General features: G+C 41.0%; 1 protein-coding gene across 1 annotated transcript in view; it reads left to right on the top strand.

The window, feature by feature from the left end:
• Positions 1 to 16,468, top strand: part of unc5b (unc-5 netrin receptor B) — a 72,108-nt gene that overhangs the window by 43,447 nt on the left and 12,193 nt on the right. The window contains exons 2-8 of the mRNA XM_017465046.3: positions 6,121 to 6,345; positions 8,656 to 8,799; positions 8,961 to 9,064; positions 10,396 to 10,576; positions 11,005 to 11,172; positions 11,367 to 11,531; positions 14,234 to 14,266. Coding sequence (XP_017320535.1) covers positions 6,121 to 6,345; positions 8,656 to 8,799; positions 8,961 to 9,064; positions 10,396 to 10,576; positions 11,005 to 11,172; positions 11,367 to 11,531; positions 14,234 to 14,266 — 1,020 coding nt within the window. The remainder of the gene's footprint in view (positions 1 to 6,120; positions 6,346 to 8,655; positions 8,800 to 8,960; positions 9,065 to 10,395; positions 10,577 to 11,004; positions 11,173 to 11,366; positions 11,532 to 14,233; positions 14,267 to 16,468) is intronic.

Raw genomic sequence — 16,468 nt, 5'->3', positions numbered from 1 at the left:
TCTGCTGAGGCACACAGATGTTGGGGTCAGAATTTGGTGCCAGCAGCATGAATCTATGGACCAGACCTGCCTTGTGTCAACAGTCCAGGCTGGTGGAGGTGGTGTAATGGTGTGGGGAATGTTTTCTTGGTACACTTTGGGCCTCTTAATATTAATCAATCATCGCTTGAATGCCACAGCCTGTTTGAATATTGTTGTTGTCCATGTGCTCCCTTCATGGCCACACTTTACCATCTTGTAATGACTACTTCCAGCATGATAATGCACCATGTCACAAAGCAAAAGCAGTCTCAAACTGGATTCATGAACATGGCAACGAGTTCAGTGTTCAGTCACCAGATCTGAATCAAATAAAACACCTTTGCAATGTGCTAGAAGAGATTTGCAGCATGAAAGTGCACCTGAAAAATCTACATGAATTATGTCAATTCATGTCAACATGGGCCAGAATCTCAAAGTAAGATTTCCAACATCTTGTGGCATCCATGCCACGAAGAACTGAGGTTGTTTTGAGAGCAAAGAGAGGCCCAATATTAATATAGTGTTCCTAATAAAGTGCTCTGTGAGTGTGTATATATACTTTTTTAAATTCACAGCTGAATGGTATTCATCACAATTAATTATTATTACTTTTTTTGATGGTTCAATACATGACGGTTATACATCAGTAGTTCTCATTTGCTTAGTCTGTGTGCTGTTGAGATTCAGATGTAGAAAGATATAGTACACACACACACACACACACACACACACACACTTTTTATGGCTTGATATTGTCTGATGAAATGCTAAATGTACCCAGTACAGTGTGTTGAAACAGGGTGACTGACATTTCTACACGCTAGTGAAAGCTGAGGATGAATGCAGAATCAGAATATGAGAAAAAGAGAGCGATGGTCTGTTGTGGTTTAACTACAGACACTCTGGAGCTTGCAAAATGATACTGTCGGACTACCTCTGTGGCATTGGGGCACTGGTTGCTTAGTAGTTAGGGCTCTGGGTTAGTGATCGGAAGGCTGGGGATTCAAGCCCCAGCACTGCCAAGCTGCCACTGTTGGGCCGTTGAGCAAGGCCCTTAACCCTCCCTGCTCCAGGGGCGCTGTGTCATGGCTGACCCTGCGCTCTGACCCCAACTTCCTGGCGTGCTGGGGTATGCAGAAAAAAAGAATTTCACTATGCTGTAATGTATACGTGCCGAAGAAAGACTCCTTATCACTATTATGTGTAGGGGTGTGTGTAGCTTCTGATAATTTCTTATATAAATTGTGAAAGTGCAACGTATCGCCGCACATGTTTAAGTGTGTGTTATTGTAGCTCCATGTGTGCCTGTTGTTGGCGCGATTCAGGAGCCAGGAAGCTGTTCAGCCACTTTACTGTCATTAATGTAATAAAAGACTTGCAGTGAAGCCTCTTAAGAGCTTGTCTCTATTCAGAGAGCTCCAGCTATTCCAGCCAAACAGTGGCCTGCCTGATAGATGCAGTGGCTGTGATATTTGTGGGTTTGTGGCTGTGCTCCAAACCATGTGTGTTCTCTTTCTGCAGCCAGGAGCGCCTCTTATTTTTGTCTCCCAGCAGCGGGTTAATTACATTTGCTCTCATCTACAGCTACGCTTTCATTAGCATCAATTCCTCTGCTCAGAGTGTTGTACAGTCAGTCACAAACACATATATTTGCTAAGAGATTGGGGGATATTTGGAATTTATAATCCATTAGAATGTTGGGGAGTTTGAAGACAAGAGACATGGTTGCATGAAGATATTTGAAGACAGCAAATTTTTATTTTATTTTTTTCAACCTGAAAAATCACAAGTACATTGCATAAATATCTTGAATATCTTCGATATAGTCAAATATCTTTAGTATATCCTATTATAAGATTACAGTGAACCAAATATACAAGAGAATTAAACCAATTATTTATTTATTTTTAGATTTGTGCTCATTTTAATTTGCTCCAGAAAGAAGCAAAACTATCTGCCAATAGAGCAAGAAAATGCAAAGCTTTAAATTAATAATGTCTAGAAATAGGTTTAATAATCATATATTTGGTTTATTGTAATCTTCTAATAGGAAATAGTCGATACATCTGACACACTCATATTTTCACTTGCTAAGCTGTTTCACTTTGCAGCGTATTTGAACAAGCAAGATGGATTTTGTTCATTTCATTTCATTTTTTTTTTTTTTACTAAGTCGAGCACTGCTGTTCTTCTCAATCGTCAGAATGCTTTAGTCATATTGTTGTGAGCCTGTGTTGTATTTTTGTGACTTTTCAGAAGGTCTGAGGAGGAAAAGACTCATTTACACATATATGTACAGTAAGACATGCCTTTGTTTACTTTTCAAGTGGACCTTTTCCATCTCAGTATAAACACTCAATTAGAAACAGCCACTTCCATTTCCACACTGGTTGATGGTTAGGCTTGCCAGAACAGAACTAACTGGTGTTCAGTCATGCGACGAGCCCACACAGCCAAGACGAGTGTTAGATTGAGTGCCTGCTGTCAGATTGGTGCCAGACAACCACACATATGTGTGTAGACACTCGATACAATAGCCGGTATTCATCAACGTCGGTAACAAGCGTATGAAAAGGAGCAGTGATTTGAGCGTAAATTATGAATCAGCTTCATCTGCGTGTAGCAACGTTTCTGTGGATTTTCACTGATTCACATTCTCTGCTTCACTTATTCACACTTGTCCCCTCCATCTCTCCCTTTCCTCCTCTCTCTGTGGTTTCGTATGTGCGTGTGAGTGTATTATGGGGCACATGTTTGAGTGCAACGATCAATATGGAGAAAGCGAGGGCAGAACAGGAAACACAATTACTTATTGACAGAGAAGTCAAAGACACAGAATGACAGTTGATGGCAGAGCATAAAGAAAAAGGGAGTGAAATGAGAAGAGAGGGAGAGAGTGAAGAGGCTGAGTCAGTCACTGGCACAATACATGTTTGTGAGATGAAGTGATTTCAATTGACTATGTCTCTTTGTGAATTCCACCTATTGTACTTTGTGGTACATAAGTGCGGCTTTGCAGATAGAGAGTGTGTCGGGTTTGACCAGACAACTATGTGGAGGACGAGATAATGTAGTCTCTGTTTGGAGCTACAGTGTGTGTGTGTGAGTGTGAGTCTCCTCGACTAGTCTGTCTGTGGGTAAGGTATAAAGGACAGTGCTGTCACATATGGAGACATAATGGAAATGACAGTTCCAGCCAGGACCTTCTACTGGCCTTCCAGCTACTGCTCTCCCTGCAGCATACACAATACCAGTTTGTGTTGTTGACAGATGCTGTTTTTACTCGTTCAGATGCCTACTGTATTATATAAAGTTTAAATTGCATAATAAATTTGATTTGGAAAATATTTTTCTCAATATTTGTTAATTCCAATCCACTTGCTAGCTCTCCTCTAACACACATCAGCTACCAAACCTGGATTGGAAGAATTTGAGTGGCCTGCAGAGAGCCCTGACCTCAACCCCACTCAACACCTGTGGGATGAACTGGAACTCAAACTGCACCCAAGGTCTCCTCACCTGACCTCACTAATGCTCTTCTGGCTGAATCGACAACTCTCCACAGCCATGCTCCAAAAATCTAGTGGACAGCCTTCCCAGGGGAGTGGAGGTTATTATGACAGCAACAGGGAACTTGTCCATACATTTTTGTTCGCATCGTGTACATGTCATGTATGATATGATGTTTTTGTCATATGGCCCACCCCTCTACATGTTTATGGCATTATCGGGCTTGGAACTCACAATTTCCTGATGACAGGATGAATGCTTTTCTATTGTACCACTCAGGAGCTGGTGTAGTAAATATAATTGATTAAACATGTACATGTTCATGGTCACTTTATCTGATTTGATAGTTAAAGTCTCTCCTCTTTCATTATATTTTTACACATTCAGTATGTGACCAAATATTAGTCAAATATGACTAGCAAAGCTCTGTCATTTAAAGGTGTAGTCAGTAATTTGGTATAAAATTATACATCTCCATGCCTTTAGTTCCCTCTAAGGGGAACACCCCCCCAAAACCACAGGCATGTGAATTCCTGCATGAGGAGTGTGAGTGGAGGGAGCTAAGATTGATAGTGAGCATGACAGACAGGCAGGTCTAGTCTAATTAATACCTTCTTGTCTTAATGGTTTGGATGTTGGTGGTCCACAGGAGTCAAGGAAGAGTGCAAGTATAAGTATGTCAGTGTTCCCACCAATTTAAAAGGATTTGTAGTAGGACTGGGTATTGCGATTGGAATAAATTATGACGTAAAATGTCACGATGCACTCTCTGGGAAATATCTCGGGTGCTGTATAATTCTTTTTGGATGTTAAATGATTCCACACACCCCAGCCCCTCTTTTTTTTTCTTTTCTTTTTTTTGTTACTGTATAAAATCTAGTTAATTCAATGAGTGTAGCTTTTATTTTTTTTGTATGAAGATGTACAAAACTGAGGACTTTGTGGTAAAGCAGATATTTTTAACACTAATGGTAACTACTTTGTGACACAATTAATTATAGGTGATAAAATAATATTTTTTAAATATCTGCTGTCAAGAGAGCATGTTATTTTTGCATACAGGTACTCTTGCATACAGTATATCAGTGAGACTGCTTTCCCCTACTATGATCATGGCATGCTTGTCACCAGAACTCAGCTGGTTTGGTTAGTCAGCTGTGTGTGTTTGTTGTTTTGTGTGTGTGTGTGTGTGTGTGTGAGTGTGTGTGTGCATTTGGCCGCGCGTCTTGGTTGTTGGCTGAAAGGTTAAGAGCAGTGTGGTGTTGGATGTGACAGGGCACAGCACGTTCTGGCTCTGCCATGCACAACACCCTGGATGAGCTGCACTGCTGTGAGAGATGTGTCACTGGGGAAATGTCAGGGGGATAATGTGTGATCACTGGGCCTTTCAGTGGAAGGTCAGCCTGTCCCTCCCATGCGCAGAGCCTCTTCACACTCCCCAGGGACGCAGAGCCGGAGAGAGTCCATCTTCTGATTCCATTCTACAGTAAACATGTCAGATATAGACTCTTGCACCTTTTTGTGCCGGCTTGCTTTTTTTTTTTTTTTTTTCATGGGTACAGTTATGCTCCGGAGACCTAATATACTGTATGCATGCTTTCCTTTTTGCATATTCTAACCAGGAAGGACGGTAATGTCAGAGTTTAGGGTCAGTACTTTAGTGACTGGTGTCTCAAGGACATTTTGTATCCTGTAAACACACACCTCTTGTTGTTGACGTCAATAAGAATGATGCAGAGACAGACAAAATACACGTCAAAGCAAAGTTAACCAGGCATCATTCAATAGAAGACTGTCTGGGTTGTCAGTGTTGAAAAAAGACCTAGGAGAAACAATTCACAGTTGTTACATTCAGAGCTGTACAATACAATTCCTGAAGTGTATAAGAGCCACAGCTTAGCACACTATGATACATACACTCACCATCCACTTTACTAGGAAAACCTGTACACCTGCACATTCATGCAGTTTTCTAATCATGTGGCAGCAGCCAGTCATGCAGATACAGGTCAAGAGCAGTTCATGTTCTCATCAAACATCAGAATGATGATAAAATGTGATCTCTGTGACTTTGATCGTGGCAGGGTTGTTGGTACCAGATGGGCTGATTCACGTATTTCAGAAACTGCTTATCTGGGAATTTCACACACAACAACCTCAACACAGTTTACACAGAATGGTGCGAAAAAACAAAAAACACAGTTTTGTTTGAGGCTGATTACAAGGCTAGCCTGAAAACAGCATTGTGGAGGTATGGCGGAAAGCTAAAAATATTCTTTGTGAAATGCATGGTACTTATTACATTACCAAAATACACAAGCAGTTTGACCAGGAATGTTTGGATAAATGGATTTATGGATATTTCTATACACCTTTTTAACAGCACATTCTGTTTTCCGTTTTGGTCTCATGGATCACACTTACAGTGGGTTTTCTGATGGATAACATCAATATCTGTGAATATGTATAAGGAGACTTTTTGTACAAGGGTCTAACAGTGGCGATCAGGCAGGTCTGAGGTCTCTCATAATCTTCCAGTCACTGGCACAGAACCATAACTGCTGCTGTGTTCTCCCTGTGTGTGTGTAGATGGCAGCGACTACAGTGAAGTTCTGCCGGACTCTTTTCCCTCTGCACCAGCTGAGCCTCTGCCTGAGTTCCAGAGCGAGCCAGAGGACACATTCATTGTGAAGAACAGACCAGTGAAACTCTCCTGCAAAGCATCTCCCGCCACCCAGATCTATTTCAAATGCAACGGCGAGTGGGTCAACCAGAACGACCACGTCACCAGAGAGAGCCTGGACCAGGTCACAGGTAGCTTGCAGTCTCATACACTCTAATTTTGCTCTCTTAAACAAAAATATTGGTGTGTTCTAAGAAATATAGGTGGTGAATAAAGATACGGAACAAGTAATATTGTTACATCTGGCCCAGAGCTGGTGTAGGTCCAAATGTTATTTTTAGCAACTGGCCCAGATGTGGTACAACCCTGGTTCAGAAGCAGCTGTCACCACAGCATTTTTGCTATAAAAAACTGTTACCAGGCCACACACACACACACACACACACTTATACATATTTGCTGCCAAAAAAAAGACACAAGTGCGACAGTCAATGTCTCCACAAGAACTGTGTCAGATTCTCCAAGACGGTCAGTAAAATGTACCAGCTAATTGCCTTATAAAACTGCACAAACTGCACCTGGGAATACTATTTAAGAAAAAAAGCAAAGGGTCGTCACACCAAATACTGACTTTGTTTAGTTTATATGGTGTAGTATTTTTCTTTTAAGTAGAAAGGTTTAATTTACTTATTTTTGAACGTCATCTTTACTTTATAGCATTTCTTTGCATGTGCTTTTGCACTTAGTTCTTGTTGAGTCTGTTAGCACAGTCAATCGAACAACAGCTTTTTCCCAATTTAGATGCAATTTAGTGTTTTTGCGGAATTCATGCTGTACACTACTGCTGCCGCTCAGTCTTTTTGCCACTCAGTGGGCTTGACCGCTGCGAGTTCCGGCTACCGTGACATCGCGTGCATACCCTCTATTATAAATTCTTCATTCTAATATTTTGAGATACTGGATTTTTGATTTCAATGAGCTGTAAACTGTACTCATCAAGATTAAAACAAAAAAAGGCTTGAAATATTTCACTCTTTTGTGTAATGAACCTAGAATATATGAAAGTTCCACAATTTTAAATTATTTACGGAAAAAAATTACTTTTCCACCATATTCTAATTTTTTGGGATGTTGGATATGAAAATTCCTTTGAGATTCTGCTCCACGTTGACATGATTGCATCAGAAAATTGCTGCAGATTTGTCAGCGATGAATCTCCAGTTCTATCATATTCCAAAGGTGATGTACTGGATTTAGATCTGATGACTGGGGGATGCAGCTGAAGTAAACACTCATCTCATTGTGGAACCAGTTAGAAATGATTTGTGCTTTGTGATATGGTGCATGGCGTGCACGGTGGCTTAGTGGTTAGCACATTTAGGGTTCAAATACTGCCTCTGCCTTGTGTACACAAAGCTTGCATCAGCTAATCAACCCGCCCCCGTGCTTTGGGAGCCTCCTCTCGCTTCCTCCCCCAGTCCAAACATGCATTGTAAGTCGAAGTGTGCGAATGGGTATCTGAATGTGTGTGTGATTGGTTGGCACCCTGTCCAGGGTGTCCTCTGCCCTGTGCCCCGAGTTCCCTGGGATAGCCTCCAGGTTCCCCGGGACCCTGTGTAGGATATGCGGTACAGAAAATGGATGGATGGATGGATGGCCTGGTGCATAATCATGCTGCTCTTCGGCATTATAAGCTGGGTAAATTGCGGCCATAAAGGGATGCACATGGTCAGCATCAATACACAGATGGCCGGTGGCATTCAAACGATGCTCGATTGGCATTAAGGGGCCAACAAAACATTCCCCAAAACATTATACCATCACCACCTGCCTGAACTGTTGACATGCTCTTAATGCCAAATCTGGACTCTGTCATCTGCATGTAAGCAAAAGTTCTGAAGACCAAACTATGTTTTTCCAATCTTCAGCTCTGGAGTTTTGGTGAGCCTTTCTCCAATGTAGCCTCTGATTCCTGTTCTAGGCTGACAGGAGTGGAACCTTATGCTGTTGTAGCCCATCCACTTCCTGGTTCACCGTGTTGTATGTTGCTTTTCTGCTAACCATCTCTGTAAAGAGTGGTTACCACATTTAGGTTACCATAGCCTTCCTGTCAGCTTGAACCAGTCTGGCCGGTCTCCTTTGAAGCAGTCACTAAAGCAGTTTTGTCCATTTTTTTTTTAATGAAAATAAAGACGCTCATAAAGGTTTCCTCATAAAACATAAGAGCCAGTCAATTTCCAATATGCAAATACAGGCAACTGTCAGGAGGCCATAGGACAAAGAGGCGAGCAAATGTTGGGTCGGGGGTATGTTCAGTTTTCATGTTTTATATTAAATATTTATTTTAAATATTTATAAAATGCAGAATGCTTAATACGTGTAAAAGCAATTTGTGAAAGTGCCTCATCAAACAATGTATCATTTAATATAGACATAACAATCAGGGTCGTAAGTACTGTGAGAATTTATTATACTGGTTAATATGTGTGGCTTTGCTTCAGGTCTGGTGGTGCGTGAGGTGGACATCTCAGTGTCCAGGGTTCAGGTTGAGGAACTCTTTGGCTTGGAAGATTACTGGTGCCAGTGTGTAGCCTGGAGCTCTGCTGGTACCACCAAGAGCCGCCGTGCATACGTTCGCATCGCATGTAAGTCTGTCTATTACTTGCACTCATCCTGCAGTGACATATTTTAAGGCCAGTAATATCGACTTGCACTTAAAAATGTGACAGAAGTTTGGAGAACCTTTTAGCTTGTTTGTTGGCTAGTGTTGTTAAAAGTTTCTCTCACCACCTGGCATACTGTGCAGACCTCAGGAAAAACTTTGAGCAGGAGCCACTCGGCAGGGAGGTGCGTCTGGAACAGGAAGTTCTGCTGCAGTGCCGCCCACCAGAAGGGATCCCACCTGCTGAGGTACATTAACTTAATTCCTCTTCCTCCTCTTTTCCTGCTTATTCTCCTTTCCTCTCTCATTTGAATTCTTTCAGATGTCTCCAGCTCCTGCTAATCTGCTTTGGTGTGCTGCTCAGAGCACACAAGAAAATTCTGTAATGCTGAAAAATATCTCCAAAATGTTTCAAGTACCTTAGGCTCGCGGATTAATTAATGTAACCAAACTGAGCAGAATATCCTTGCTTTCTGCTCAATTATATATTGCCTGTTAAAGGGAGGTCGTGGTTCGCAAAAATGTACAGCACAGCATGGTTGAATACTCGAATCTGATTTTTCTATAACAGCAGGGCTCGGACAGTAGTTCCAGCTGTAACGTGAACTCCAGGTTAATATTAATGCTCGTTCAAACATGTTATTGTTTCTATAGTAACAGCTCATACACAGGGTCTTGTATGGTGGATGCTTCACATAATCTAAGAGTAATAAAAGGATTTTTAAAAACGTATAATCACTGATTTGGTGATGTTTTCAAGAGACATTTATTTAACATTTATGGAAGGAATCTTGGTTGTAAGCTCTTTGTAGCAAAGTTTAGTAAAGTCTTCAGAACAGAGAAGGTTAGGCCTTCCGGTTTCTCAGCAAAATAACAGGCTGCATTTTTTAAGTGAGAGAGTGTTTGTGAGAGAGAGACAGAGAGAGAGAGAGATACTGTGGAGGGAGTAACTGTTTCCTGCAGCTATAACATATGTGAGAACAGGACCTAACTTGTGGATGTTCTACAACATTAAATATGGTTTAAGTGGAATAACACATGCCAGACCGTGCATGAAGAAATGCACTTTGGGGAGGTGGCTTGTGCGTTGTACTACATCACATGTTGTATTGAGGGTATATAAAACTCAGGTTAATATTTGTCACTGTAAATTTAATTCAACTATAACTTTTGTTTTTTACTGTTCATAAAAAAAAAAAAACAATAATAATAATTTTTTTAAAACCTCCCCTTTTGTAGTGATACCCATTGGCCTTTGCAGCAGTTTTTGGAGATAGCTGAACACCTCTGTTGAACCTTTCAGTCCATCTCGATTTGGTTATTTTTTTGTGTCTGACCAAGCCATTCCATTCAACACAGCGCTGCCTCCTACCTCTTCAAGTACCTCTCATACAGCAAGTGTGTTCAGGGTTGCTGACAATCAAACAGACCTAAAGAGAAATGATCAGGGACAGTGCATTTTCAACACTTTCACCAAGTAAAACAAAGTGCAAAGAGTGTGCTAAAATGGTCCTGAATGTCTCCTTGGAGTGCACCATTTTTAACCCAGTAAATTACAGCTTCTTCCATAATTCCACAGGTAGAATGGCTGAAGAATGAGGATCTTGTTGATCCTGTGCAGGACTCCAACTTCCTTATAACCATTGACCATGACCTCATCATCAAGCAGGCACGTCTTTCTGACACAGCTAATTACACATGTGTGGCCCGAAATGTAGTTGCCAAGCGACGCAGCAGCACTGCTACACTCATCGTCTACGGTAATTAAACAAATAATCTCGCTTCTAAACTTCACAAAATGTGAAAGGTTCTTTTTGTCAATTTTGTCAATTTAGTCATATGTGGTCCTATTTAGAAATGGCTCACAAAGCTGAACATTCTATTTATTACAGTAGTGTTATTTATGTTTTGGAAATGCATCACCTCGGATTGAGACTCCTAAGACAGTACATTGAGCTCAAATAGACACATATGACTCAGATTTATGGGATGGAAAGGCTCTGTGTTCCATTCCCTGTCCAATTACTGTGGTTAATTTGGACTATTCACCTCACAGCACACTGCCAGACCAGCTGCTGTTTTGATAAGAAGTCTGAATGAATCTAGAAAATTCCGCCATTGCATGCCTCATAATATCTGTGTGTGTCTGTCTGTGTGTGTATGTGTGTGTGTGCATGTTCTTCCTCAGTGAGTGGAGGCTGGTCATCCTGGACAGAGTGGTCAGAGTGTAATGCACGTTGTGGGCGGGGCTGGCAGCGACGGACACGTAGTTGCACCAATCCGGCACCACTTAATGGAGGTGCTTTTTGTGAGGGCTCACCCTTTCAAAGAGTCACATGCAACACCCTCTGTCCAGGTGAAACGGACTGACACTTGTCAATCACTAACTCACTATTATAAGCACTATAACACTCACTTGTGCCAGATGTTCGCTGCTTAAAAACACACCTAAACAATGACACAAGTCTCCAGAATCTTTATGCATACTTTGGTGTGAGGTACTGTAAAATATGTTGTGTCCTCATCATTGTGCTGTGTGTTGCCCCCTAGTGGATGGAGGCTGGACGGAGTGGGCTAAGTGGTCAGCATGTGGGACCGAGTGCACACACTGGCGCAGCCGTGAGTGCCAGGCTCCCCCCCCACGTAACGGAGGACTCCACTGCAGCGGCAGCATGATGGAGAGCAAGAACTGTACCGAGGGACTGTGTGCCCGCTGTGAGTCACACTGATTTTCCACTGAGCCACATAAGGAAGGAGAGCCAAAGCAGAGAGCTACATAAAAGCTTCACACGTAGGGCTTTCCTTACGAAACAGGAAGTTAGGGAAGGAGCATGGCAAAGCTGTGTAGGATTTCACTCTGCCGATTTGCGTACTTCAACTTTGTCATGTTCAGTCGAGCAGAGGTTTCCAGCCACCGCGTCTCATATTGGTACCATGCCATGGGTCGTTTGTTATCCGCTTGCAGCAGTGTTTTTCCTCTCCCCGCAGCAGTGAGGGCATTAGTCTCCCCACGGGGGAGAGGGAAAAGAAGGAAAAGCCATTTAACATGAGGCAATAAAATTAAATTATATAGAGAAACAAGCTTTCTGGACAATTCACACACACACACAACACATTAACGTGCCTCAATAACTAAATGCTCGCTCCCTCATTGTGACTTATACACAAATTAGCTGCATAATAACTGCACGAGACCACCACAGTTAGTGCAGCACCTGATGTTTGAGATGAGATCAAGATTTTGGATGGGTAGTGAGTGGAGTCACACATTGAATAAACTCCATTCTTATTATCAGCTCACAACGGATGGTTTGAAAGGGAAATTAACGTGCAGGAAGCTTCACAACCACGAATTTACATGAATTACCCATGTATGATAGGTGAGTGCAGGATGAATCGTTCATCAGCAAACAAAAATTTCACCCACCTTCCATAAATGGTAAGCTGGAAAATTAATATAAGAATATCTACACAACACATTTTCTGTCACTTTAAAAAAAATATATACTGGCTTATTTGTGTCCACAAGTCTAAAATCCTCATATGAAAATCTAAAACACCAATTTTTCACCAACTTTAAGTAACAAATTGTTTTTATTGCACATATTATGATTTTTTTTTTTAAAAAAAAAACAACAACCAGAAAATAGACTTTTCCGCATGGTATGTTAAAAGTGTATATGCTTTTAAATATTTGTATAGTATATCATACACATGCACAGTGTAACTAAATACGAGAGGAATAAGGGTTTCCAACCTTTCCAATCAGTAATTCAACTGAGTGGAATTACTAATCAGAAGGGTCAGTATTTAACCACTTAACTAAATATACATATAAGTATATCAAAATATATTGAATATAATTTATAGTAAAATAAAATAGGACTGCTATTTGGATTAAACAAGTGTTGCTCTTTTAAATGCTAAACAGAAGTAGATTCAAATTAAATAAATTGGTAAATAAATACTCCACCACAGGTAAAACACGCATTTATTCATCAGAGTCAATAAAAACCTGATTGAATGCTGGCCAATTAACTAACTTTAGCCACGCTCTCCAATATTGCAACTAATTATGTTCAATTAGCCAAGAAAGCCAAATATCATTTACACTAAGAATGTGTACAGGTAATCGAATGAAACATTTAATGCATTTAAACATAAAAGAGAGATAATACATTTCCAGTAACATTTAGTACAACTCCTTTAATGCTAGAACAGGTACCAATCAGGTACCTCAGGTTTGCAGACCCCGTTTTACACCATACGCAAAGTTCCCCAACTGCTCCACGATGCATTTCATTTTATAGTGGCCATTACTCTCACATTTTATATGTTCCATAGTACGTTTCATTGGTTTCATTCACTGGTTTAGTGAAAATTATGTGTAAATATCTCGACTGGCAGATTTTTATAAACACGAGAACATGTAATGTCAGTGTGAGAGTGTGAACACATAAAGTTTGTAATTCCAATAAGATTTTCACTCCCAAACCTCTCTGGCATTTAGAACGAGACTGAAAAGCTTGATATTTGATCGACATCAGAGGGTGCAGTGCTACAGCAGGGCTGCAGTATGAAATATTGAGCTGATATTCAGTAAAGGCATCACTGTACATTCAGTAGTTCTGCTCATTATTTCACTATATTATGTCTGTCTAACACATGCACCATCGCCTGCAGGGAGAGTTTATTGGTCATGTAAAAATGCTACTTGAATACACCACATTAATTTTACCCTCTCTTAATTCACCAAATATTTGTTCATTAAATTTTACAGCTATGCTATTTCATGTTCTCAGCCTAGTTTAGATTTGGGGATTATCATAGATGGGCACTGTTTGTGAAAATACAGTGGCGTTATAAGGGCATATCTTCTTACTTTGATATAGCAGTAGCACATGTGTGGGTGTTTGTGTTGGAGTTGATTATGCTTACTTCCGCAAGTTAGAGCGCAGATGGTGAATGGGATAAATGCTGATATTTTAGGAGGCAAGGTGCTTAACACGTGAACACTGAGGGAATGAAGCAGATTTATTCTGATACTCGGTGATTAGTGGATGAGGCAGTCTTACATGCATGCAGACAGTGTGTATGCGTGTGTGTGTGTCTGTGTCTGTGTTTGTCTGAGCACCAACTTGAGGGTTTTGATTTGCTCCTAGGCGCAATCATTAATAATGCAGCCCACACACTCACTCACTGTTTCATTTACTCACTGATTCCTTCACAGTTTACACATGCTCAACTTTTATTTCAGCTTACGCAGCTGTCAGATGTGCCGCTGATGATTTATTTACTTAATGTTTTAGCATATTTCATTCATTTTTATTTGCTGTCTCATTTTCATTAAGATCATCTTTTCTGAATGCGTGACCCATTTTTCCTTGGTTCATTTTCTTTTGTTTTCTTTCAAACAGATAAAACAGTTTCTGTTGAACATACAAACCATCGTAAGTTCACCTTTTCACATGTTTGTGCATCCAGTTTTTCACTACATGTGTGTGGATGTGTTATGTGAGGGGCTACAAGAGTGTATCTGTGCAGTATTGCTCATCAGTGTGCATGTATGTGCAGCCATGCACTCTTAATGTCTAATCTAAATCTGTCCTTTTTCACTTTGTTCTGTGTGTAGTCTTAGAGTGTTCTCAATTATGTTGCATAATTGTAGTAAGGAGAATACTTCAGACGATGATATTCATTCCAGGATTTGTAAAGGTCGAAAATATCAATTTCACAGTCTTTCGAACATGGATAAGCTCATATAAATGGAACAGCAGGAAGAGATAAACTAGGATATGCTTTTACAGTAAAAGGCACCACACCCATCACCCATCCCGTCCAGAGTGTAAACACAAGCAAAAAGCTAATTTTAGTGGCTGAGTAAGATTTAGCCGGAAAATAAACATTAACTACAAACTCATTAACCATTCTTAGGAATAATAAATTCTCTGCCTAATGAACTCTAAAGGAGTAATGGCAATAATACGATTAAACTCTTTCTGCTGTAGACGATGTAAAAAGAAATTACAAAAACATTTGACCAAAATTAGATGGTTTTGTAATATCAGCAGACTACCGGGGGCTGAATCACTATTCAGTGGAGACTGATGCATTAAAAAATGAATATGTACGTATTTGAAAAATAATATATTATGCATATACCAGATTTGAGTACAGCGTGGAGTCATCTAGGAGTTAATGAGTGCATATCTGGCCCTCTGTGAACAGCGTTGTAGCTTACGGCTGCAATGATGCTAATATTTAGATCACTGTGACCCTGATAACAGGGAAAGCTGAAAAGAAATGCACTTAATTCATCACTGTTCTGTGAAGAGTAATAAGCTACGACAAAAGTCAGATTCACTACAGTCTCATCATTTGAACCCTCTTACCAACTAGTGCCATATTCTCTCATAGTTTATATTCTATTATTTATATTCTACATACAGATTTTGTTATATACATATAGGCTTTTACATATTTTATATATGGGTCTTTGTCCTCTACAGTATCTCACAAAAGTGAGTACACCCCTAACATTTTTGTAAATATTTGATTCTATCTTTTCATGTGACAACACTGAAGAAATGACACTTTGCTACAATGTAAAGTAGGGAGTGTACAGCTTGTGTAACAGTGTAAATTTGCTGTCCCCTCAAAATACCTCAACACACAGCCATTAATGTCTAAACCGCTGGCAACAAAAGTGAGTACACCCCTAAATCAAAATGTCCAAATTGGGCCCAAATTGTCAATATTTTGTGTGGCCACCATTATTTTCCAGCACTGCTTTAACCCACTTGGGCATGTAGTTCACCTGAGCTTCAAAGGTTGCCACTGGAGTCCTCTTCCACTCCTGGATGTTAGAGACCTTGTGCTCCTCCACCTTCCGTTTGAGGATGCCCCACAGACCCTCAATAGGGTTTGGGTCTGGTGACATGCTTGGCCAGTCCATCAGCTTCACCCTCAGCTTCTTTAGCAAGGCAGTGGTCGTCTTGGAGGTGTGTTTGGGGTCGTTATCATGCTGGAATACTGCCCTGTGGCCCAGTCTCCGAAGAAAGGGGATCATGCTCTGCTTCAGTATGTCACAGTACATGTTGGCATTCATGGTTTCCAGAATGAGCTGTATCTCTCCAGTGCCGGCAGCACTCATGCAGGCCCAGACCATGACACTACCACCACCATGCTTGACTGTAGGCAAGACACACTTGTCTTTGTACTCCTCCCCTGGTTGCCGCCACACACGCTTGACACCATCTGAACCAAGTAAGTTTATCTTGGTCTCATCAGACCACAGGACATGGTTCCAGTAACCCATGTCCTTAGTCTGCTCGTCTTCAGCAAACTGTTTGTGGGCTTTCTTGTGCATCATCTTTAGAAGAGGCTTCCTTCTGGGACGACAGCCATGCAGACCAATTTGATGCAGTGTGGGGCGTATGGTCTGAGCACTGACAGGCTGACCCCCCACCCCTTCAACCTCTGCAGCAATGCTGGCAGCACTCATACGTCTATTTCCCAAAGACAACCTCTGGATATGATGCTGAGCACGTGCACTCAACTTCTTTGGTCGACCATGGCGAGGCCTGTTCTGAGTGGAAACTGTCCTGTTAAACCGCTGTATGGTCTTGGGCAACGTGCTGCAGCTCAGTGTC

Source organism: Ictalurus punctatus, chromosome 3, assembly GCF_001660625.3.
Source record: "Ictalurus punctatus breed USDA103 chromosome 3, Coco_2.0, whole genome shotgun sequence".
Classification (NCBI taxonomy): Eukaryota; Metazoa; Chordata; class Actinopteri; order Siluriformes; family Ictaluridae; genus Ictalurus; species Ictalurus punctatus.
The sequence above is the reverse complement of the archived record's forward strand: the minus strand, read 5'-3'. Positions and strand labels throughout refer to the sequence as shown.